The 26,546-nt window shown below is 37.4% G+C and overlaps 1 protein-coding gene and 1 non-coding gene across 5 annotated transcripts in view; one reads left to right on the top strand and one right to left on the bottom strand.

The window, feature by feature from the left end:
* Positions 1–26,546, top strand: part of MIGA1 (mitoguardin 1) — a 96,498-nt gene that overhangs the window by 7,232 nt on the left and 62,720 nt on the right. For all 4 annotated transcript variants that reach the window (XM_047726474.1, XM_047726472.1, XM_047726473.1 and 1 more), the window contains exons 3-7: positions 8,626–8,803; positions 10,568–10,704; positions 13,033–13,159; positions 21,212–21,345; positions 22,132–22,255. In XM_047726474.1, coding sequence (XP_047582430.1) covers positions 8,626–8,803; positions 10,568–10,704; positions 13,033–13,159; positions 21,212–21,345; positions 22,132–22,255 — 700 coding nt within the window. The remainder of the gene's footprint in view (positions 1–8,625; positions 8,804–10,567; positions 10,705–13,032; positions 13,160–21,211; positions 21,346–22,131; positions 22,256–26,546) is intronic.
* LOC125099471 (U6 spliceosomal RNA) lies at positions 16,828–16,929 on the bottom strand. Its single transcript, XR_007127197.1, has one exon. It is a non-coding gene; the product is annotated as a U6 spliceosomal RNA (small nuclear RNA).

Raw genomic sequence — 26,546 nt, 5'->3', positions numbered from 1 at the left:
AAAACAAGAAGTGATAAGCAGGAGTAAGAGACTTTCAAGTGTTGTATTTTCTAGATTACTTAGGATAAACATTTTCTCTGGGAAATTTGTTACTTTTTTTGTCATGGAAAAGTTTTTTTTTTTTTTTAAGATTTTATTTATTTGATACAGAGAGATCACAAGTAGGCAGAGAGGCAGGCAGAGAGAGAGGGGGAAGAAGGTTCCCCGCGGAGCAGAGAGCCCAATGTGGGGGCTCGATCCCAGGACCCTGAGACCACGACCCGAGCCAAAGGTAGAGGCTAACCCTCTGAGCCACCCAGGCGTCCCTGTCATGGACAGGTTTATTTTTCATGAGATTATGACTGTAAACTTCAATAGGTCTTTTATGTAAAAATATATAACATATAAACAGAACTTGGATTTTAATAAAAGTGAATTGATTTTTGTTGTATTTGAATTTATATTAGTAAAGAACATTATATGTCTGATGGAGCAGTTTTAATTTTGTATTTATATCTCATAGTAGTTCTCTAACTTTAGTGCCCTTGGATATAGAACTGACAATTTAAGCAGCCATGATCACTTAGCTGTGACTGGGCCTTTATTAATAGATTATTTTTCCGTAATGGAGGTCTTAATTTCTTATCTTACATTTACTCCTGTAATAAATACTAATCTTTACATTTGATCTAAGATTTATATTTTTTTGATAATGAGGTCATGGCAGTTCATAAAATATATTGAAATTAAGAAGATGTTCTGGGGCACCTGGGTGGCTCAGTGGGTTAAAGCCTCTGCTTTTGGCTCAGGTCATGATCCCAGGATCCTGGGATTGAGCCCCTCATTGGGCTTTCTGCTCAGCTGGAAGCCTGCTTCTCTTCCTCTCTCTCTCTGCCTACATGTGATCCCTGGCTGTCAAATAAATAAATAAAATCTTTAAAAAAATTAAGAAGATGTTCTTAATAGTGCTATTTTTATTTTTAATTAAAGAAATTTTCTAAGATTTTATTTTTAAGGAATCTCTACACCCAACCTGTGGCTTGAATTCATAACCCTGAGATCAGGAGTCCCATGCTCCACTGACTGAGCCAGCCACGTGTCCCAATGATAGCGCTGTTTTTAGAATTTATTATTGAGTGTTTAGCATCCAATTTCAGGGAGTGTCGTTTTTTTCCAAATCTCGTGTGGTTGCTCTTAACACTGGGGGTATGGTTCCAGAGGGAAAAACAGAAACGTAAAGAAATAAAAATTTGTAGGGCTCCTGGGTGGCGTAGTTGGTTAGGCATTTGACTCTTGATTTTGGCTTGGGTTATAATCTCAGGGTGTTTAGATCTGAGTGTGGTCCAGCACTGGGCTCCACTCTTGGTATGGAGTCTGCTTGGGACTATCTTTCTCCCTCTGCCCCTCCTCCCATTCTTTCTTTTTCTTTTTCTCTCTCAAATAAATAAATCTTTAAAAAATTAGCTAATGCCTGTAATAGACACATTGCTTAAGAGAATAATTCTTAAAGTTTGTGAAGGGAAACAATTTGAGGTGTTGTTGGAATGTTCTAATTTTTCTTGATAGTTTTGAAGGAATTTAAATGGACTTGGAGGAAAACTAGAGAAGAATAGTTTTAAATTTTTTGTTAAATCATAGTCACTGAGGCCATATGCTAATGGCAAATAGAAGTAAGTCATTTCTGGTACTCCAGTAAATGAGCAATTTTTGTGTAGAACCCAGATGCTATTTTACAAATAGCCTTATTGAGGTATAATTGACACATATTACACTGTCCATATGTAAAGTATACAATTTAAGTTTTGACATACATGTGTATATTATATCTGTGAAAGTCTTGCCACAATCAGGATAATGAACACATCCATGATCTCCAGAAGTTTCTCATTCCCCTTCGTAATCTCTCCCTTTGCATTTTCCCTGTCCCCTCCCTCATTTTCCTCCAGGCAACCACTAATCTCCTTTTTATCACTGCAGATTTATTTGCATTTTCTGTTTTATATAAAATTATATAATATGTACATACAATATAAACTTCCTTCTCTCTTTTTTTCACTTAGTCTGAATTTGAAATATATACATGTATAATATAAATTATACATGTAGTTAATTCTCCTTTATTACTGCATAGTATTCCATTGTATGGATATACTGCAGTTTGTTCACCTGTTCAGCTATTGGTGGACACTGGGTTGTTTCCTGTTTTTATTTTTTAATTGTAAGTAAAGCTGTTAAGATCATTCCCATACAAGTCTTTGTATAGACATATGCTTTCATTTCTCTTGGGAGTGGAATGACTGAATCATAAGATAGGGATATATTTAATTAACAAAATTTTTTTTAAAGATTTTATTTATTCATTTTACAGACAGAGATCACAAGTGGGCAGAGAGGCAGGCAGAGAGAGAGAGGAGGAAGCAGGCTCCCTGCTGAGCAGAGAGCCCGACGTGGGGCTCGATCCCAGGACCCTGGGACCATGACCCGAGCCGAAGGCAGAGGCTTTAACCCACTGAGCCACCCAGGTGCCCCTAACAAAATTTATTTTAAACATTTTTAAAAATTTTTATTTACTTGAGAAAAGAGAGCAGAGAGGGGCAGAGAGGGAAAGAGAACCTGAAGCAGACTCTTTATTGAGGATGAAGCCTAACATGGGGCTTGATTCCAAGACCATGAAATCACCATCAGAGCCTAAAACAAGAGACAGATGCTTAACCAACTGAGCCACTCAGGCACCCTGGGATATATTTAATCTTTAAAGAAAATGCCAGACTTCTTCCAAAGTGGCCATATCATTGGGATTGCCAGTCTTTTAATTTTAGCCATTCTAATAGAATAGTAGAATCTCATTGTGTTTGTTTTTTTTTTAAGATTATTTATTTATTTATTTGACAGAGAGATCACAAGTAGGCAGAGAGGATGGCAGAGAGAAAGAGGGAGAAGCAGGCTGATCAGAGAGCCTGATGTAGAGCTTGATCCAGGACCCTAAGATCATTTTGAGCCTAAGGCAGAGACTTTAATCCACTGAGCCACCCAGGCGCCCCCTCGTTGTGGTTTTAATTTGATTTTCCCTAAGGACTAGTAATGTTGAACATGATTTCATATACTTATTTGCCACCTGTAAATTTTTGTTGATGTGTCTATTCAAAGCTTTTGCCCATTTTTAAATTGGGTTGTTTTCTTACTAAGTTTTGAGAATTCTTTATATACCCTGGGTATAGTTCCTTTATCAGATAAATCAATTGCAACTTTTTTTTTCTAGTCTGTAGATTATCTTTTCAACTTCTGGAAAGTGCCATTGGTTGATTGATTGATTGATTGATTGATAGATTTATAGATTTTATTTATTTATTTGACAGCAAGAGAGGGAACACAAGCAAGGGGAGTGGGAGAGGGAGAAGCAGACTTTCCACTGAGCAGGGATCCCCCTGCAGGGCTGGATCCCAGGACTCTGGGATCATGAACTGAGCCAAAGTCAGATACTTAACGACTGAGCCATCCAGGCGCCCCTTTATTTATGTTTTTAAAGACTTATTTATTTTAGAGAAAGAGCTCATGCAAGCAGGGGAAGGGCAGAGGGAAGGAGGTGAAAGAATTTCAGACTCCCCACTGAGGACAGAACCCAATGCAGGCTTGAGCCCATGATCCATGAGATCATGATCTTAGCCGAAATCAAGAGCCAGAGGCCTAAGTGACTGAGCCACCCAGGCGCCCCTAAGCAGTGCCTTTTAAAGAGCAGAAGTTTTTGATTCTGAAGTCCATTTGCCAACTTTTTTCTTTTTTTGTAATGAATCAGGTTCTTGGTGTTGTCTCTAAGAAATATTTGCCTAACCAAAAGTCACAAAGATTTTCTTTTATGCTTTCTTCTAGAACTTTTCTAGTTTTAGATTTTATGTTCTTAAGAGTTTTAGGTTTATGATCCATGAGTGAATTATTGTATGTAGTGTGAAATTATACAGTACATAATCTTTTGGAATTGGATTTTTTTCACTTAACATAATACATTTGAGATTCATTCACATTGTTGTATGTTTGAATATCATGACCCTTTTTGCTGCTGAGTGTTCCATTGTATGGATGTACCAGTTTATCCATTTACCTGTGGAGGGACATGTAGGTGGTTTGTGGGTCTTGGTGGATTTCTAGATTACATACATTTTCTGTGTTTTCTTCTCAAAATTTCTTCCTTGAATTTACTTTTGACAAAAATAGATTGACTCTATTTGTGCAGGTTTATTTCTGAATTCTATTCTGTGCTTTGATCTGTATGTCTGGTGTTTCACCAATACCATACTGTTTTAATTATTATAGTTTTACAGTTAAGTTTTGAAATTGGTAGAGCAAGTTCTCCAACTTTGTTCTTTTTCAGAGTTATTTTGGTTATTCTAGTTCCTTTGCCTTTCCTTATTTATTTATTTTAAATAAGGAGCTACCAGTATCTACAATAATTTTTGCTGTGAGTTGCCTGGGTGGCCTAGTAGGTTATGCATCTGCCTTTGGCTCAGGTCAGGTCCTGGGATAATGGAGCCTGCTTCAGGCTCCCTGCTCAGCAGGGAGTCTGCTTCTCCTCCTCCCTCTCCCCTCCCGCCTGTTCATGCTTCCTCTCTCTCAAATAAATAAATAAAATCTTAAATTTTTTTTTGCTGGGCTTTTGACTAGGATTATATTGTTTTTTGTACATCAAATTGGAGAGAAACAACGTTTTATAATCCATGAACATGATGTAGCTCTCCTTTTATCTTTATTGATTTCTTTCATCAATGTTTTGTTGTTAACTAGCACTGATTTTTTTTTTAGATTTATCTCTAAGTATTTTTTTTCTTTTACTTGTTGCTATTATCAATGCTGTTGCTTTTTAAATTTCTTTTTTTTTTTTTTAAAGATTTTATTTATTTATTGACAGAGAGAGATCACAAGTAGATGGAGAGGCAGGCAGAGAGAGAGAGAGAGGGAAGCAGGCTCCCTGCCGAGCAGAGAACCCGATGCGGGACTCGATCCCAGGACCCTGAGATCATGACCTGAGCCGAAGGCAGCGGCTTAACCCACTGAGCCACCCAGGCGCCCTACTTTTTAAATTTCAATGTCCAGTTGCTTATAGCTGTTACAGACTGTGGCCTATTTACCTATCAGTTTTAGGGAATTTGGGGTAGATTTCCACATAGACAATCAAAATTTTATGCAAATACAGTTTTACTTCTTCCTTGCCAATATGTATTTTATTCTTTTTTCTTGAATTTTTATATTGGCTTATACTTTTAACATGATGTTGGTTCTTTCCTTGGCTGTGGCAGTGTAACTGTAATCTCTGCCTCCCTCTTCACAAGGCTTTCTCTTTTGTGTCTGTGTCCTTTAATCCCTTATAAGGAAGGACACTTATTTGATTTAGGACCCACCCTAAAACAGTGTGATGTCATCTTGATTCTTAACCTTAATTACATAGACAAAAACTTTATTTTTAAATAAGATCATAATCAGATATTCAAAGTGAATGTGAATTTGGGGGGGGGCACTAAGCCACATACCTTCTAGTCCTAATTTGCTGAGTGTTTTAAAAATCATGAGTGGCTGTTGAATATTTTCAAATGTTCTTTTTGAATCTTGAGATTATATTGCGGCTTTTCTTCTTGGTTTGTTATTATGGTAAGTTACATTAATTGATTTTTGAATGCTAAACCAGATTTGTATTCCTTGGATATACACTACTTGATCTTATACAGTATTCATTTTACATACTGCTAGATTCAATGTGTTAATATTTTGTGAAGGATTTTTTTTTAATCTGTCAACATTGTAGGTACTAGCCTATAATTTTTTTTGTAATGTCTTTGGTTTTGATATTAATAGTAATGCTGGCTTCAAAAATGATTGGGAAATATTCCCTCATTGAATGGAATTGATATTTCTTTCTTAAATATTTAGTAGAATTTGCCCTATCATTTGTTAAAAGACTTTATTTAACTACATATTCAAGTTTCTTCTGTACATATGTAACTATTCATGCTATCTATTTCTTTCTGAGTGAATTTGGATAGTTTCTGTTTTTCAAGAAATTGGTTCATTTCATTTAAAATTGTTGAATTTGTGGGCATAGAGTTGTTTAGTAACCCTTTTCTTACCTGTAAGGCCTTTAAGTGATGATATCTTTTATTTCTGATTTTGGTAATATGTGTCTTTTCTCTCTCTCCCTCTCTTTAGTTTGTTTTTGGTCAGACTGGCTAGAGCTTTATCAGTTTCATTAATCCCCCCCCCCCACCCCCACTCCGGAACCTACTGGCAGTGAACCTAGTGATTTTTTTTTAAACACTTGATTTTATTGATTAGGTTTTCTTTTTTTTCTTTCTTTTTTTGTTTTTTTTTATTGATTTGGTTTTCTATTTCATTGATTTCTGTTTAGTCTTTATTCCTTCTTCTGCTTGCTTTGGGTTGAATTTGTTCTTTTTTCTAGTTTCTAAAGACAAAAACTCAGATTATGGATTTGATACCTTTCTTCTTTAATATAAGCATTTAACAGTATAAATTTCCCTTGAAAGTTAAAGCTACATCCCACCAATTAACTCTTTTGTTCTTTTTAAGGGTTAGAGAAGGGTATTGAGGCAATTCATGCCCTTCCACAAAAACTCCTGTTTCCCTCCCCCAGTTCTGCACTATTAGGGAGACTCAGGACTCTAGTAGTCTTTCTATAAGTAGAGCCTGGTGGGATTAATGAAGATAAAAATCTGCAAAAAGTATGCATTACTGCTATCTTTGCAGCATCCCCCCTACCCCCGGGGGCACTTTACCCTCTCTCACGAGTGCAGCTGTCTTTACCAATTTACCAGCCATACTAGCTGAACTCTTACTGATATCCAACTGTGTTTTATCTCTGCATGCCAGAACTTATGTCCTATCTGTTCATGCAGATACCTGTGTTTCTTTAGTTTTAAGGCCAGTTGATTGCCCTCTGACCTCAGCATTGTGATGGGTTCAAGAAAAAATGAAAACTTGCCATTTTTTTCGTTCTTTTAGTGTTGTGAATTTGGAAGCGACACTGTCTCCAGTTCTCTACATCTCAAGACTATGGCTTTATTTATTTATTTTTTTAAAAATATTTTATTTATTTATTTATTTGACAGACAGAGACCACAAGTAGGCAGAGAGGCAGGCAGAGAGAGAGAGAGAGAGGAGGAAGCAGGCTCTCCGCTGAGCAGAAAGCCCGATGCGGGGCTCCATCCCAGGACCCTGGGATCATGACCTGAGCCAAAGGGAGAGGCTTTAACCCACTGAGCCACCCAGGCGCCCCAAGACTATGGCTTTATTTTATAGCTCTTGTATTTTAGGAGATTGATAGTGTCTGTCCCCCAAGACAAAGTTAATTAACTCTTGGTCTGATGTTAATACTTACTGTATAATTATATTACTGTATTTATCACACTATACTGTATCTACGAATATATTTGTTTCTACTATTAGCACACTGCTTGAAGGAGGCAAGACCTGTGTCTTCTATACCTAGTGCTTCCTGATCATTGAAAGGCATTGATATTTGCTTATTGAAGAGAATTATAGTAAAATTTTCATAGCACAGTGTGGTACATTGTAAAATGCTGAGTAAATATTTGTTGACTAATTCATGCAAAAAAGGGCTTATTCAGATAGCATTTAGAAATTGAGTTAATTTGGGGCTACTGGGTGGCTCAGTCGGTTAAGCGACTGCCTTCGGCTCAGGTCATGATCCTGGGGTCCTGGGATCGAGCCCTCTGTTGGGCTACCTGCTTGCAGGGAGTGTGGTTCTACCTTTCCTCCCCACTCATGTTCCCCCTCGCTCTCTCTCAGATAAATAAAATCTTTTTAAAAAAGCTGAGTTAATTCTTGGCTCCTGGGTGGCACAGTCAGTTAAGCATCTGACTCTTGGTCTTAGCTTATGTCATGATCTCAGTAAGATCAAGCCCCACATCAGGCTCTGCATTCAGCGCAGAATCTGCTTGAGATTCTCTCCCCCTCTGCCCTCTCCTGCTTATGTGTGTGTGCTCTCTCTCCAAAATCAATCAACCAATCTTAAAAAAAAAAAAAAAAAGAAATTGAGTTAACTCATGTTTGTCCACATTTCCAGATAGTTTAAAAAAAAATTGTTTTGTTTTAAAACTGAATTAGGGGTGTGTGGGTGGCTCAGTTGGTTAAGCATCTGACTCTTGATCTCAGCTCAGTTCTTGATTTCAGGGTTGTGAGTTCAAGCCTCACATTGAGCTCTACAGTGGGCATGGAGCCTACTCAAAAAACAAAAACAAAACAAAGCAAAACTCTGAAATAATCATTCCTGTAATTTAAAATCTTGCAATGATTCAGACATTTAGTTGCATGAAAATTCTTTAGTTGTTCAACAAATTTTAATGAGGTTGAATTGTTTTGTATTCCTTTTGACTTTTATGGTAGTATTATTTACCTAAGAACTTCAGAAAGTAATAAATTAATACACTTTGCTTGTTTTTAAAATCCAAGTTGGGCTAGCTGTCATTTAAAGAGTGTGAAATAATATTCTCTTAGTAGTACTTAATAATATTCTCTCTAGTAGTACTTAGAGCTAGGTTAGCTTAAGAATAATTTTGTTCCTAAATCTTTATTTTAAGTGAATAAATACAGGAAGCTTTTTCAATCAACCTGCATCTTTTCCAGATAAAATTTTCACCAGTAGCAAAAAAGTTGTTTGTGGTAACTGCAGTGAGTGCTGTATCTGTAATTTTTCTGGCCCATCACTTTAAAAGAAGACGTGGAAAGAAGAAAGGAAAAGCATTACCATGGGAACCAGAGCACCTTGTACTTGAATACACTAAAAGAACAGCATCAGACAAAGGTAGGTGGAGATAGCTGAAGTCTAAAAAAAGAAATTTTATGTCTAAATCATAACTGGAGTGCAGTGATTTCTGTGTTTCATTCTCCAAAATTCCTTTCCTTAATATTTAACTTACAGATAATACAGATTCATTTTAGAAAGATTAGAACATACAGATAAGCAAACAAAAAATTAAAATCACCTAATATTCTGGTACCTAGAAGTACTGACTGATAACACTTTGGCATTTATCTATTCGTTTCTATTTGCATTTAAATATATTGAGACATAAAATTCTATATTATGTAGAAGTAAATTGTATATAGCGAAATTATGATTATACCTTTTGTAGCTTTCTTGTAAGAAAATTAACAATATATAAGAATGTTTTTCTAGGTCCACAAATATATTTCTGTGCTATCATTTAAAAAAAAATATTTTTTATTTATTTATTTGACAGACAGCGATCACAAGTAGGCAGAGTCAGGCAGAGAGAGAGAGGAAGGGAAGCAGGCTCCCTGCTGAGCAGAGGGCCTGACATGGGCTCGATCCCAGGACTCTGGGATCATGACCTGAGCTGAAGGCAGAGGCTTTAACCCACTGAGCCACCCAGGCGCCCCTGTGCTATCATTTTTAATATATACTTAGTGTTAAATTTGAAAACACATACCCAATTTATTTAAGCAGTTCCCTGTTGTTCTCTTTAGAATGTTTTTCTTGCTTTGCATATACTTGTCTAATTATTTTCTTAGTATATAAGTAGAAGTAGAATTGCTGGTCTTTCAAAGATAGTTTTTGTTAGAGATGTAGTACATACTGCCAAAGTGTATCAATAACAATCATTCCTTGAGCATGCTGAGTTTTTTATTTATTAAATTTTAAATTTCAATTTATTATTTAGAGTATCATGTGCTTTTGTGATTAATTTGTCCAGCAAATAATCAATGAATGACTGTTTTTGTGCCAAGCATTGTGAACATTGCAGTAATGATGGCTCTCACTTAATGAGATTATTAGATCTCGGATGTAGTGCTAAATTCTGTGTATTCACTTTATTATTTAACCTTCATAGCAATCCTAAGAATTAGGACTATATCCTGTGTTAGTGTTAAAGACATAAAGAAAATTGAGATAAGGAAAGCTTACGTGACCTGCTCAGGGACATATAAGTCCAGGAATTGAAGAGTGTCTTAACTGTTGGATTAAGGTGAACAAAGACAGTGTCTGCCATAGATGGATAGATAGGTGTTTAGGGGAGATAGAAGTATAAAAAACTGATTATAATGTAATGTGATATGGATATAGTTTAGATGTAATTCAGGAAAGGAAGTGCTTATATTTTGTTAAATTTATAACTTGAATGTTTATAGTTGCCAGTATTTTTTTAGAAAGATTTTATTTTTAATCAGTCTCAGCACGCAGAATGGGACTTGAACTCATAAACCCAAGATCAAGAGTTACACGCTCTACTGACTGAGCAAGCTAGGCACACTAGTTGACAGTATTTTTATAGTGATTACAATAGATTATTCAAATATTGCTCTAATTAATTAGTGAATATTTTATTCTTTATTTAGGAAGCAGAGTTTAGCAATGGTAAAAACAATTGTGAAGAGATATAGATTTTAATAATGGTGTACATTTAATAATTTACACAATTGAGTGAAATGAATTTTAAAATTAGAAGCTTTCTGAATGAATATAACATAAACTTTGAGATTTTACCTGAAATTTATTATTGGAGTTATTAGTACTTCTAATATTATTGATGTATTTGTTTGGTAGGTTCAAGTTGTTCCAGTAGTAGACAGAATTTGACCTTATCTTTAAGTTCCGCCAAAGACAAAGGATCTCAGTCTTGTAACTATGCTAATGGAGGACTTTTCAGTAAATACTCAGGTTCTGCACAGAGTTTAGCCTCTGTAAGTAATAAAAAGAATTATTATTTTATAGATTTGCTTTTTTGTCTTTTGTTATCTATTTGTTTAAATGTCATAAAATTATAGATAGCCCTTGGTATGGAAGGAACCTTAAATCATCGGGTTGTGTCTGTTTTCTTTAAGCAAGTAAAATTTTCCTTTTGCTAAATAACAAGACTTTTTGGTTCCACCTTTCTTTGAGTAAGTGATGTGGACAAATGGGTCCTGTAGAAGTGTTGATGTGGAAGAATTGCTTCAAAACTAGCTGTTCTGCAAAAAAGCTGCAAAACTAGCTGTTCTGCAAAAAAGCTGTTCTGCAAAACAGCCAACCTTTGTACTAGGTCACAAAATAATGAGCCTGGGTAGGTAAAAGTGTGTGGCTTGCTGAAGCCAAGTGTGGAGTTCCTCACCTTATTCTTTGGAGCATTAATGTAGTATTGAATGACAAGTGAGGAATAAAGTTAGTATTTGTTGAAGTTTAATATAGTGGAAATGTATTAAATAGGTAGGATATATATTTGCTACTAAATAAAGAAGAGGCAAAAAATGTATAGTGATAAATGTGTTCCTGATCCTCTTGGTTCTCCTCCTTAGAGATAAGCAACATTGGTAATTTCCAATAAATATTAGTAATATATGGTAACATATATACTACTGGGAGCATATGCCTCTACCATCATGTATATTCATTATTTTAAATAGTTTATTAATGACCATGTTCTGTACCTTGCTTCTATATTTTGTTGGAATATATAGCTGTCCCATTCTTAAGTGCCTAAAAAATACTAAATTTTTAAAGGCTATTCTGTGGTAGGAACATCTAGATCAAAGGCATGTAGGCTTTCATTTCTTCTTTAAAACTTAACAGGGTAATATGTCCATTCTATAATCTGAACTTACTCTGTGTCAGAGAAGTGCCTCTGTTTTGAAAATTTTCAACTGAAACTTGAAGCTGTACTTTTTAACTACTAAGTAGAGAAAGGGAGTTTCATGATAAATATGAGTAGAAAGTCATTAGAATCACTTTACTGTACTGGCCTCAGCTGACCTCATCATTCCACTGCCAAGGTTATGAAGCCACATTTCTGCCTTTTACTGAGTGCCCAAACAAGGCAACAGATTTGGAAAGGAGGGGGACAGGGTCGACAAAACTTGGTAATTGGATATGAGAGGTGTGGGAAGAGAAGTTAAAGACAACTTTCTGTTTTCTGGTTTGGGAAATTTGGGGGATGGAAGTATTGTTAGTGAATCTGAGAGGAGGGAAAGATTTGTTTTGGAAAGTTACAGAGCTCCTTTTTCATATAGTCCGTTGAAGATGCCAGCAGAAGAGCTGAGTAGAATCACCAAATATTTCCACCAGATGGGAATACGGGCTAAATTTCTTTATTTTTATTATTATTATTATTATTTTTTAAAGATTTTATTTATTTATTTGACAGAGAGATCACAAGCAGGCAGAGAGGCAGGCAGAGAGAGAGGAGGAAGCAGGCTCCCCGCTGAGCAGAGAGCCCGATGCGGGGCTCAATCCCAGGACTCTGAGATCATGACCTGAGCCGAAGGCAGCGGCTTAACCCACTGAGCCACCCAGGCGCCCCTATTTTTATTATTTTTTAAAAGATATATTTATTTGCTTTGAGAGGGAGAGAGAGAGAGTGTGAATTCCCACAAGTGGGGAGAGGGTAAGACAGAATCCCAAGCAGACATCCTGCTGAGCACAGAGCCCAACCCTGGTCTTGATCTCATTATTCAGGAGATTATGTCCTGAGCTGAAATCATGAGTTGGTCATTTAACCGACCAAGCCACCTAAGAGCTCCTAGATTTATTTAAAAAGGACAGAACTGGAAGTAGAGACTAGGTAGTCATTTGCATAGAGGAGACCGAAATGATTGGCTCAGTGCACCTTGCTAGAGAAGGGAAGATGATAGAGGCTCTTCAGTTGTAGTTATTGTTTAGCAGAGAATCAGCATTGTTAATACATTTTGAAAAGGAAATAAGCTAGTTACCTCAAACCAAAGTAGGTGTGGATAAAATTTATAAGGAAATGCTTAGTAAAACAGTAAACTACAAAAGTAACTGCTTGATTTTTTTATGGAAAATAACTGATTTTTGTTTGAAATACTCTCTGTGCATTTTTCAGCAAACAAAAGCTTAAAATACTTAGGGTCTTATGACTCCTAATTGAGTATAATGAGAACTGTTTCTTCAGGTAAGAATTACTTGGGTTGTTTCACCAGGAATAGAATTTATATAAACAATTTGTAAATATAAATGATTGCAAAATGTTTTCGCAAAAGAGATTTTGAAGTGACTTCTGTTGATCTTAATTTTAGGTCCAGAGTGTCAATTCTTGTCATAGCTGTGCTTGCGGCAATTCTAACTCCTGGGACAAAGCAGATGAAGACGATATTAAGCTTGTTAATATTCCTGTGACCACTCCTGAGAACTTATACTTAATGGGTAGGAATAACATAATAAAATTTTAAGATATACTCATATTTAATATGAAACTAAAAAAATGATGAATTATTTTAAGAGAAGCAACAATTTTAAAATGTTCTTATATCTGTTAAATCTAGTATACATAAAATAACCTGTTATATTAGTTTCTGGAGGATGCTCTAACAAATTACCACAAACTTGGTCATTTAAACAGCAGAAATGTATTCTCTCAGAGTTTTGGAGGCCAGAAGACCGAATCATTATCACTGGGCTGGAATCAAGGCATCATTAGAGCTATACTTCCTCTGGAGGCTTAGGGGAGTATCTGTTATTTGCTCTTCCCAGCTTTTGATGGCTTCTGGCTTGTGCCCTTCCATCATCACCTCCTCTCTGTGTACCAAATCTCCCTCTGCCTCTCACTGGTACAGTCATGATTGGATTTAGGGTCCACCAAATAGTCTAGGATAATCTCCCCATGTTAAATTCCTTAATTTAATCACTTCTTCAAAGAACCCTTTTCTTTGTAAGGTAATGTTTACAGTTCCAAGACTAAGAGCTGACATCTTTGGGTGGCCATTATTCAATATGTTACACTCATCTAAGGGTACTAATTGAGAAAAATACACAGCCAAGAATACTATATCCAGCTAGGCTGTCATTGAAAATAGGAGAGATAAAAAGCTTCCAGGACAAACAGAAACTAAAAGAATTCGTGATCACCAAACCACCCCTACAAGAAATATTGAAAGGAGTCCTCTAATCAAAGAGAGAGCCTGAAAGTAACAAAGACTAGAAAGTAACAGAGACAATATACAGTAACAGTCACCTTATAGGCAATACAATGGCATTAAATTCATATCTTTCAATAATTACCCTGAATGTAGATGGGCTAAATGCCCCAATCAAAAGACACAGGATATCAGATTGGATAAAAAAACAAGACCCATCAATATGCTGTCTGCAAGAGACTCACTTTATACCCCAAAACATCTCCAGATTTATTTATTTTTTTTTTAATTTTTTTTAAGATTTTATTTATTTATCTGACAGAGAAAGGTGACAAGTACGCAGAGAGGCAGGCAGAGAGAGAGGAGGAAGCAGGCTCCCTGCTGAGCAGAAAGCCCGATGCAGGACTCGATCCCAGGACCCTGGGATCATGACCTGAGCCGAAGGCAGAGGCTTTAACCCACTGAGCCACCCAGGTGCCCACATCTCCAGATTTAAAGTGAGAGGGTGGAAGACCATTTATCATGCCAATGGACATCAAAAGAAAGCTGGGATGGCAATCCTTGTATCAGACAAATTAGATTTTAAAACAAAGACTATAATAAGAGATGAGGAAGGACAGTACATCATACTTAAAGGTCTGTCCAACAAGAAGACCTAACAATTGTAAATATTTATGCCCCTAACATGGGAGCAGCCAATTAATAACAAAATCAAAGAAACACATCAACAATAATGGTAGCGGACTTTAATACCTCCCTCACTGAAATGGACAGATCATCTAAGCAAAAGAGCAATGAGGAAATAAGGGCTTTAAATGACACACTGAACCAGATGGACTTCACAGATATATTCAGAACATTCCATCCCAAAGCAACAGAATACATATTCTTCTCTAGTGCACATGGAACATTCTCCAGAATAACAGGGTCACAAATCAGTTCTCAACCAGTACCAAATGATTGGGATCATTCCCTGCCTATTTTCACACCACAGTGCTTTGAAACTCGAACTCAATCACAAGAGGAAAGTTGGAAAAAACTCAAATACACAGAGGCTAAAGAGCATCCTACTAAAGAATGAATGGGCCAACCAGGAAATTAGAGAAGAATTAAAAAAAAATTCATGGAAACAAATGAAAATGAAAACACAACTGTTCCAAATCTTTGGCATGCCCAAAGCGGTCCTAAGAGGAAAGTATATAGCAATACAAGCCTTTCTCAAGAAACAAGAAAGGTCTCAAATATACAACCTAACCCTATGCCTAAAGAGCTGGAGAAAGAGCAGCAAATAAACGTAAACCCAGCAAAAGAAGAGAAATAATATGGTCAGAGCAGAAATCAATGAAATAGAGACCAAAAGAAGAGCAGAACAGATCAACGAAACTAGGAGCTGGTTTTTCGAAAGAATTAATAAGATGGATTAACCCCTGGTCAGAGTTATCAAACAGAAAAGAGAAAGGACCTAAATTAATAAAATCATGAATGAAAGAGGAGAGATCACAACCTATACCAAAGAAATACAAACAATTATAAGAACGTATTATTATTATTATTATGAACAACTCTATGCCATCAAATTAGACAATCTGGAATAAATGGATGCATTGTTGGAGACGTTAAACTACCAAAACTGGGGACGCCTGGGTGGCTCAGTTGGTTAAGCAGCTGCCTTCGGCTCGGGTCATGATCCCAGCGTCCTGGGATCGAGTCCCACATCGGGCTCCTTGCTTGGCAGGGAGCCTGCTTCTCCCTCTGCCTCTGCCTGCCACTCTGTCTGCCTGTGCTCACTCTCGCTTCTCTCTCTATGACAAATAAATAAAATCTTAAAAAAAAAAAAAAAAAAAAAACTACCAAAACTGAACCAGGAAGAAGTAGAAAACCTGAGCAGACCCATAACCCACAAGGAAACTGAAGCAGTAATAAAAAATCTCCCAACAGGGGCACCTGGGTGGCTCAGTGGGTTAAACCTCTGCCTTTGGCTCAGGTTATCATCTCAGGGTCCTGGGCTTGAGCCCCACATCTCTCTCTCTCTGCCTGCTTCTTTGCCTACTTGTGATCTCTGTCTGTCAAATAAATAAATAAAATCTTAAAAAAATACCCAAACCTCCCAACAAACAAGAGCCCAGGGCCAGATGGCTTCCCAGGGGAATTTTACTCGACATTTAAAGAAGAATTAATACCTATTCTCCTGAAACTGTTCCAAAAAATAGAAATAAAAGGAAAACTTCCAAACTCATTTTATGAGCCCAACATTACCTTGATCCCAAAACCAGACAAAGACCCTATCAAAAAGGAGAGTTACAGACCAATATCCCTGATGAACATGGATGCAAAAATTCTCACCAAAATACTAGCTAATAGGATCCAACAGTACATTAAAAGGAATATTCACCATGACCAAGCTGGATTTATTCCTGGGCTGCAAGCTTGGTTCAACATCCGTAAATCAATCAATGTGATGCAATACATTAATAGAAGAGAGAACGAGAATCCTATGATACTCTCAATAGATGCAGAAAAAGCATTTGGCAAAGTACAGTATCCTTTCTCGATCAAAACTCTTCACAGTGGAGAGATAGAGGATATAAACCTCAATATCATCAAAGCCATCTATGAAAAACCCACAGTGAATATAATTCTCAATGAGGAGTAAATGAGAGCTTTCCCCCTAAGGTCAGGAACATGGCAGGGATGTCCACAATTACCACTGCTATTCAACATAGTACGTTAAGTCCTAGCCTCGGCAATCAGACAACAAAAAGAAATGAAATGTGTCTGAATTGGCAAAGAAGAAGTCAAACTCTCACTCTTTGCAGATTATATAATACTTTATGTGGAAAACCCCAAAAGACTTCATCCCAAAACTGCTAGAACTCATACAGGAATTCAGTAAAGTGGCAGGATATAAAATCAATGCACAGAAATCAGATGCATTTCTTATTCTTTTTCTTTTTTTTTTTTAGTATGGAACACTGAGCGAATTTTCGTGTCATCCTTGCGCAGGGGCCATGCTAATCTTCTCTCTTCCAATTTTAGTATATGTGCTGCCGAAGAGAGCACCAATCAGTTGCATTTCTATACACCAACAACAAAACAGAAAGAGAAATTAAAGAGTCGATCCCATTTACAGTTGGACCTAAAACCGTAAGATGCCTAGGAATAAATCTAACCAAAGAGGCAAAGAATCTGTACTCAGAAAACTATAGAATACTCATGAAAGAAATTGAGGAAGACAAAGAAATTGAAAAACATTCCATGCTCATGGATTGGAAGAATAAATATCGTGAAAATGTTGATGCTACCTAGAGCAGTCTGCACATTCAATGAAATCCCTATCAAAATGCCATCAACTTTTTTCACAAAAATGGAACAAATAATCCTAAAATTTGTATGGAATCAAAAAAGACCCCAAATAGCCAGAAGAATGTTGAAAAAGAAAAGCAAAGCGGGTGGCATCACAATTCTGGACTTCAGGGCGCCTGGGTGGCTCAGTCGTTGAGCTCCTGCCTTCGGCTCGGGTCATGATCCCGGGGTCCTAGGATCGAGCCCCACACTGGGCTCCTTGCTTAGCGGGGGGCCTGCTTCTCCCTCTCATACTCCTCTCGCTTGTGTTCCCTCTCTCACTGTCTTTCTCTGTCAAATAAATGAATAATATCTTAAAACAGAACAAAACAATTCCAGACTTAAAGCTTTATTACAAAACTGTAATCATCAAGACAGTATGGTACTGGCACAAAAACAGACACAAAGATCAGCGAAGCAGAAAAGAGAGCCCAGAAATGGACCCTCTACTCTATGCTCAGCTTACCTTCAACAAAGCAGGAAAGAATGTCCAATGGTAAAAAGACAAATGGTGCTGGTAAAATTGGACAGCCACACGGAGAAGAATGAAAATGGACCATTTACATACACCATACACAAAAGCATACTCAAAATGGATGAAAGACCTCAATGTGAGACAGGAATCCCTCAAAATCCTTGAGAACACAGGCAGCAACCCCTTCAACCTCTGCCACAGCAATGTCTTCCTAGAAACATCGTCAAAGGCCAAAGGCGAGGGAAACAAGGGCAAAAGTGAACTATTGGGACTTCATCAGGATAAAAAGCTTTTGCATAGCAAAGGAAACAATCAACAAAATCAAAAGACAACAGACAGAATGGGTGAATGGGAGGAGATATTTGCAAATGACATATCAGATAAAGGTTAGTATTCAGAATATATAAAGAACTTATCAACATCAAAGCCCAGAGAATAATCCAATCAAGAAATGGGCAGAAGACATGAACAGACATTTCTGCATCCAAATGGCCAACAGACACATGAAAAAGTGCTCAACATCACTCGGCATCAGGGAAATACAAATCAAAACCACAACGATATACCACCTCACATCATTCAGAATGGCTAAAATTAAAAAGTCAGGAAGCAACAGATGTTGGCAAGGATGCAGAGAAAGGGGAACCCTCCTGCACTGTTGGTGGGAATGCAAGCTGGTGCAGGCACTCTGGAAAATAGTATGGAGGTTCCTCAGAAAATTGAAAATAGAGCTACTCTACAACCCAGCAATTACAGTACTGGGTATTTATCCCAAAAATGCAAATGTAGTGATCCAAAGGGCATGTTCACCCTGATGTTTATAGCATCAATGTCCACAATAGCCAAACTATGGAAAAAGCCTTGATGTCCATCGGCAGATGAATGAATAAAGAAGCTATGGTATATATTTACGATGGAATATTATGTAGCTATCATAAAAGGAAATCTTGCCATTTGCAATGACGTGGATGGAACTAGAGGGTATTACACTAAGCAAAATAAGTCAATCAGAGAAAAACAATTATCATATGATCACACTAATAGGAGGAATTTGAGAAACAAGACAGAGGATCATGGGGGAAGAGAAGAAAAAATGAAATAGGATGAAACCAGAAAGGGAGGCAAACTATAAGAGACTCTTAATCTCAGGAAGCAAACTGAGGGCTGCTGGAGTGGGGAGGGATGGGAGGGATAGGGTGGCTGGGTGATGGACATTGGAGAGGATTTGTGCTATGGTGAGCGCTGTGAATTGTCTAAGACTGATGAATCACAGACCTGTACCCCTGAAACAAATAATACATTATATGTTAATAAAAAAATGTATTACACTCTTCTAACCTGATTTGTTGATACTTTTGAAAAGATATACTTTTTTATTTACTTTTTATTTTTATTTTATTTTTTTTTAAAGATTTTATTTATTTATTTGACAGAGATCACAAGTAGGCAGAGAGGCAGGCAGAGAGAGAGAGGAGGAAGCAGGCTCTCTGTGGAACAGAGAGCCTGATGTGGGGCTCGATCCCAGGACCCTGAAATCATGACCTGAGCCACCCAGGCGCCCCATCTATTTACTTTTTAAAGACTTTATTTATTTAAAACAGAGAGAGATAGCAAGAAAGAGCATGAGCAGGGAGGAGAGGCTCAATCTCAGGACCCAGTGATCATGACCTGAGCAGAAGACAGACACTCGGCTGACCGGGGCCCTACCTATTTATTTGAGAGAGAGAGAAAGTAGGGGGAGGGGCAAAGGGAGAGGGAGAGAGAATCTCAACCGGACTCCAAGCTGAGCACAGAGCCTGATCCAGGGCTTGATCTCATGACCCTGCGGTCATGACCTAAGCCGAATCCAACAGACTGAGCCACCCAAGTGGCCCTATTTATTTTTATTTTAAGTGCCCAACATGGGACTTGAACTCAAGACCCTGAGATGAAGAGTTGAATGCTTTACCAAATGAGCCATCCAGTCACCCCTAAGTTAAGTAGCTTTTAAAGATATTTTTTTCTGGGGGGCCTGAGTGGCTTGGTCGGTTGGGCGACTGCCTTAGGCTCAGGTCATAATCCTGGAGTCCCAGGATCGAGTTCCGCATTGGGCTCCCTGCTTGGCGGGGAGTCTGCTTCTCCCTCTGTCCTTCCCCCTCACACTCTCTCTTCCTCTCAAATAAATAAAATCTTTTAAAAAAATATTTTTTCTTTCGTATGTCTAGAAAAATTGGAATTTTGAAATATTTTGGTTTTGTTTGAGCTACAGTATTATTTTGGTAAGGTTTTTTTTTTTTTTTACTTGGAGAAAAAGAAGCACATATTCACCTTTTATTTCCCCATAAAAGCTGTCTAGCTGAGGGGATATGGAATTTTTAGTTGGACTGTACTGTTTGATGGGTTTTCCCACAGTCTTGTAGATTTTTAACTGACTCAGCAATTTATCCATCCCAATCAACAAGTTGGTATCATGTAGTTTAAGAAACCTTTTGTTGGGAAAAAAAGATGGAAAAACCTCTCTAGGGGGTGCCTGGGTGGCTCAGTCAGTTAAGCATCTGCCTTTGGCTCAGGTTGTGATCCCAGGGTCCTGGGATCAAGCCCCACATGGGGCTCCCTGCTCAGCAGGGAGTCTGCTTCTCTCTCTCTCTCTCTCTCTCCCTCCTCCTTGTTCATGCTCTCTCTCTGTCAAGTAAATAAAGAAAGCAAGAAAGAAAACCTTTATTCTAGACTTTTTAATTTAAGGGGATATATTGAAAGATAGTTGTGTGAATATAAAAAATTAGCCTTTGTTGGACTTTTGATGACCTCATGGTACTGTTCTAGAAAAATCCAAAGCATGATAGAAATTTTTTTTTTTTTTAAGATTTTTATTTATTTATTTGACAGAGAGAGATCACAAGCAGGCAGAGAGGCAGGCAGAGAGAGAGGAGGAAGCAGGCTCCCCGCTGAGCAGAGAGCCCGATGCGGGGCTCGATCCCAAGACCCTGAGATCATGACCTGAGCCGAAGGCTGCGGCTTAACCCACTGAGCCACCCAGGCGCCCCAAGCATGATAGAAATTTGAGTTACATTTTTAAAAAAAGGTGGGGGGGTGCCTGGGTGGCTCAGTCGTTAAGCATCTGCCTTCGGCTCAGGTCATGATCCCAGAGTTCTAGGATTGAGCCCCACAGCAGGCTCCTTGCTCATTGAGAAGCCTGCTTCTCCCTATCCTACTCTCTGCTGCTTGTGTTTCCTCTCTTGCTCTCTCTCTGTCAAATAAATAAATAAAATCTTTAAAAGAAATTACACTTCTTCAAGAATAAATTTAAAAAAAAACATATTGGTCATTTCTCTCTGATTTTTGGTTGAGTAGTACTATAGACCTAGAATATATTGGGAAATTAAAATTCTGTTAAGGAATGAGGTGAACATAACATTACTCTTTAGTGCCAAAATTATATTCAGACTGTGCCATTGTTGATAACTATATGAAAAAGACTTTGGATCCAAATAATTTTATTTTGGCATTTTTTTTCTTGTTTACAACTGTTCTGTTCTTAATTCATAGGTATGGAATTGTTTGAAGAGGCATTGCGTCGATGGGAGCAAGCTCTCACCTTTCGAAATAGACAGGCTGAAGATGAAGCCTGTAGTTCCATTAAATTGGGTGCGGGAGATGCCATTGCCGAAGAAAGTGTAGATGTAAGGGTGATTTATCTGAGAGTGGCTTTCATAGTATTGGAAGAATTAAACAGTGTTTAATGTTGACTCAGTATACTTGCTTTTTGTGGCATTTAATAGAACTGGGTTTTTTGTTTTGTTTTGTTTTGGTTTGGGTTTTTTTTGGTCTCCCTTGGGATAATGTAGGCATATGTCATATTGGACCTTTTCTGTTCAGTTAATTATTAAATCCCAAATTTGCAATTCATGATCAAGTTCCCTGATTTTCCAAGAATATAGAGGATTAAACTAATATGATTTCTAAAGGGATTTTTTTTAAAGTTTCCTTTATACTTTATGTTTAATTAAGTGCCATTATATCCATAAAAGTTACATAGAGTTAGAGGTGGACTGGTACTTAGTGATCATCTCGGCTAGTGATTCTCAAATTTGAGCATGTATCAGAATCATCTGAAAGTCTTGTTAAAACAGACTTTGGTTTCTAATTCAGGGGCGGGTAGGTCTTGAGAATTTGGGTTTCTAGCAACGACTTGGATGATACTGATGTTGCTGGTCAGGGATCTTACTTTGAGAACCCCTGATCCAGTTTTGCTGTTAAAATTAGAGGTAGAGAAGATGAATCCCTGAGAACGGAGGTGACCTGGCCAAAAGCCAGGCTAGAACCCAGTGCTGTCACCACCAAACGGTTGCTCCTCTTATCCCACACTTTCTCTGCCTTTCATTTGAGAGTGGAAGGTGTTGAGGATTTTAACATCTAATATTTAAGAATCTAATTATTTGCTGTGTGTACTTTTTCTCTCCTTGTAGGATATTATTAGTACTGAATTTATCCATAAACTTGAAGCTCTGCTGCAAAGAGCATATCGTCTTCAAGAGGAGTTTGAAGCTACTCTGGGGGCCTCTGATTCTAATTCCCTTGTTAATGATATCGGTAAGATGGGTATTTATATGGTTTTTATGAAATGTGAATTTTTTCTTTTAAATTCTTGGAATCATTTGCTTAAGTATATTAATATGGTTGCATATTTTTTTAGAAAATAGTCAAGAGAAAAAAGTTCTATCATAACTACTGGGTTTTATCTTTCAATTTTATTTTTCTAGCAAGAACTTAATGCCCTTAAGATATAATGTCAAATGCTTACCATAGGTAGGATTCTATCTTTGTTTTATTTATTTATTTATTTATTTATTTATTTATTTTTTATATCTTTGTTTTAAGATTACATTCTGATTAAAAGAATGCCAGTCCAAGTGCTGGAGAGAGGAAGAAAATAATAATATAAAAATAGGACAGAGGCACACCTCAAAAATGTGCATGCAGCTCATGGCATACATTTTAAAATATTTTAAGTAATTCTGTTTCTTGGACCCCATTGTAACTGCAGGCTTGATTTTCACATCAGTAGTCAGGACATGCATTATTATATACCATTACTCATATTTCCTATTTTAAAGAGAAAAGAACTTTGGAAAAGACTTAAATGACCTCTTCAAAGGAATGAATGTTTCGAATTGCTTTCTTGAATTCTGAAAATGTTCCAAAGAATGAAGACAAAAGTACATTGCATCTCTTTTTGGTAAACATAATTTTTTTTAAGTTTGAGGAGAATTGTTATTATAAAGAATAAAAATAGTTAGGGAGTGTTAAAGTACTTCACATTTTTTTCTGAGCATACTATACTAAAAGTGGCTACATTTTGAGAGGCATATGTATATATGTATTTTGAATTTAGGTAAAAGATTTCATTTGTATTAGAATTAATAATTTACTGTTTAGGGTGCCTGGCTGGCTCAGTTGGAGGGCGTGTGACTTTTTATCTTGGGTTGTGAGTTTGAGCCCCACGTTGGGTATAGAGATTACTAAAAAAAAAAACTTAAAAAGAAAAGAATTATTGTTTATATGTCACAGGGTTATAGGAAGCCTCTTTGTATTATTTTGCTCCTTGCTTTTTCATACTATACTGTCACCAAAATTATTCATTAGACTTGAGTATTTTTTAATGGTTTCTCTGTGCTTATCATAGGCATAATGTTTTGACATGTGGAGTTTATAGGCCAGAAAAAAAGTAGACCGTATTCATGTCAACAAAAGAATTTGTCAAAGCCTTCTCTTTATAGTTTCTTTCTATACAGTTTCTTTTATAACTTATTATAATGACATTTAGAAAGGACAGAGAGAAGGAACTTTAAAAGAATTCAAGTGTAACAATGGAATGGAACAACTGGAAAAGATAAGAAAGTAAAGTGGCAAGGAAAACTACAGAGAAAAAGGAGTAGGAAAATATTATAAGGAGGGGAGAGGAAAAGGACCCCAAGGCTTAATGTCTTATTTTAGGAATGGAGGCTTTGCCCTCACTGTTCTTTTTTTTTTTTTTTTAAAGATAGATTTATTTATTTATTTATTTATTTGACAGAGAGAGAAATCACAAGTAGGCAGAAGTAGGCAGAGAGGCAGGCAGAGAGGGAGAAGCAGGCTCCCTGATGGGCAGAGAGCCCAATGTGGGGCTCGATCCCAGGACCCTGAGACCATGACCTGAGCCGAAGGCAGAGGCTTAACCCACTGAGCGACCCAGGCGCCCCATGCCCTCACTGTTCTAATTGTCTGCAGCTTCTTTCCAGCCTCATGGTGAGGATCATGTAGGTGTGTAGTTCTTGCATTTGTTACTCTTATGTATGTCAGATTTGGCTCTGTGTAGCATGCCCAAAGTTTCTTTTTTCTACTGACCATAAAGGTTGGCAAAGTCCATATCTGATTTTTTTTAGGTTATCAGGTTATAAAGATTTCTTAGGTGCTGCCCCGGTTGGTCTGCTTTGGGTTAACATTGCTTCTGGACAGGAAGTCGCCTAGGCAGATGATTTAATTTCTGGAGCATTCAAGTTGTTTCTGAGTAAATTGTTGTTAATTAGAACTCTAAATGGATAGGACTTCTAGAGTGGAGCCCATAATCTGTCCATAAATTTGGTTAACGTGGGTTAGGAATAAGTTCCCAACCCAACTCCTGTCTTAACCTGGGCTGTCAATGGCTTCTAAGCTGACTGGCTTTTCCCTGCAGTGCCTTGACCTCTTATTGCCCTGGGAATTCCAGTTGACATGAAGCTGTTATATTTTGTTCCTTCTCGGGTGTTCTTTGGAAATTGTTCTCTTATTTCAAGTTATCTCTTATTTCATTTTTGAGCTTCTGGGCTGAAAGAAATCTATGGTCAAGATTCTGGTAGGAGAGTACCTCTGTTACATCTGTTAGTTGGTATTGATCAAAATTGCTTAGAAGTAAGCTAACTCTCCTCATTCTCTAAATCCAAATTCATTTTACACATTTAATTTATATTATTCGGAGGCAACTTAAAGCTAGTAGTCATAAATAAAGATGTTAACTTTAGAGGGTCTTGAGTGAATTTAAACCAAATACTGACCTGATTTCAGTGAATACTTCACTGTTTTGGAATTTGAGTTGTCTTATTTGATGAAATTAAATTTTTTTCCTCTTAAGATTTGATAGGTTTTCAAGGTTGGAAGATTTCTCAGCAGTCATCTAATTTATCTCCTTTCCCATCTGCCCTGTACTTAATAACCTGCCATTGCTTGCATGTTACCATGTGCCAAGCACTTTGCTGAGCACTTAAATAACACTGTAGTTTCTTCTCTCCCTCAGGTACTACACTGAGTAAATATTATCTCACTTAATCTTCACAACAACTTTTACAAGATAAATACAGTTATCATCCTCATTTTTCAAATGGGGAAAGAAGAAAGGAGATAGTGAGTAACTTCCATAGGGTTGCATGGCTATCAAATGACAGAACCCAGATTTGGACTGAGGCAGGGTAACCAGAGTGCATATTCTGAACCACCACACTATTCCTTCACACTTTGTAAGACAGATACCTTCTTTGAATGGGATGATTGACTGTGAACTCTGTGAGTAGAGTATACCTACTGGCAAAGTTCCTTTAGGAGATGTAATTTTGGAGCAGGTATAAGAGTCACACAACTGGACTGTGTGGAAACCTCACAGCTGCCAAAGTAAGGGAATATTTCTTATGGTAGTATTTACTTATTGAAAAGATTTTATTTATTTGAGAGAGAGAGAGTGGGCATGTGTATGCATGCACAGGATGGGGGAAGGGCAGAGGGGAAGGGAGAGGAAGAGAAAAGAATCCCAAGCAGACTCTGTGCTAAGTGAGGAGCCCAATATGGGGCATGATCTGACGACCCTGAGATCATGACCTGAGATGAAACCAAGAGTTGGACTCTTAACTGACTGAGCCGCTCGGGTGTCCCTGTGGTGATTTATTTATTTATTTTTTTAAAGATTTTATTTATTTATTGGACAGACAGAGATCACAAGTAGGCAGAGAGGTAGGCAGAGAGAGAGAGATGGGGGGGAGCAGGCTCACTTCTGAGCAGAGAGCCCGATGCGGGGCTCGATTCCATGACCCTGGGATCATGACCTGAGCTGAAGGCAGAGGCTTTAACCCACTGAGCCACCCAGGCGCCCCCCTGTGGTGATTTACTTAATGAGGATCTTCCTTTCCTTAAAAAATTTTTCCTTCTTCCATATGTGTGTGGGGATCTGAGATTAACTTTTGCATCTTTCCTCCACTCTCAGGCCCTCTAGGCACCCTAGACATATTTTGCTCATTTTGTAGAAGGAGGTTATCAAGGTTTAATCCAAGGACAAAAGAAGAGAGCTACTATTCCTACCTGAGGGAAATAGTGCCAGCTGTATTTAAAGTTTCTATTTATTTATTTCGTAATCTTTACACCCATTGTGGGTTTTGACCTCATGACCCTAAGATCAAGAGAAGCATGCTCTTCCAGCTGAGCCAGTCAGGGGCCCCAGTACCAGCTGAATTTAGTGTAGTGCTTTAATGATTACTCTAATGGATTACCTTTTGGCCTATACCTCCATAATAACTGAAAGCACAGAGTCTAGATTCGCACTAACTGAGTTCAAATCCTTCACCATTTATTAGCTATGTGATTATATAACTTGTCTAAACCTCAGCTTCCTTATCTGAGAAATGGGCATATAATACCTATTTTCAAAATAATTACAAGGATTAAATGAAGTAATACGTATAGTATGCTAGGTACAGGGTAACAGTGTTTATTAGCTTGGAATTTGGAACTTCTCTGGGACACTCAGGAAAGCTGTTAAGTTTTTTTTGTTTGTTTGTTTTTTGTTGTTATTTTTACTTTGCTCCTATATTTGCTAATTTTG

Source organism: Lutra lutra, chromosome 4, assembly GCF_902655055.1.
Source record: "Lutra lutra chromosome 4, mLutLut1.2, whole genome shotgun sequence".
NCBI classification, from domain to species: domain Eukaryota; kingdom Metazoa; phylum Chordata; class Mammalia; order Carnivora; family Mustelidae; genus Lutra; species Lutra lutra.
This window is presented reverse-complemented; position numbering and strand designations above follow the sequence as displayed.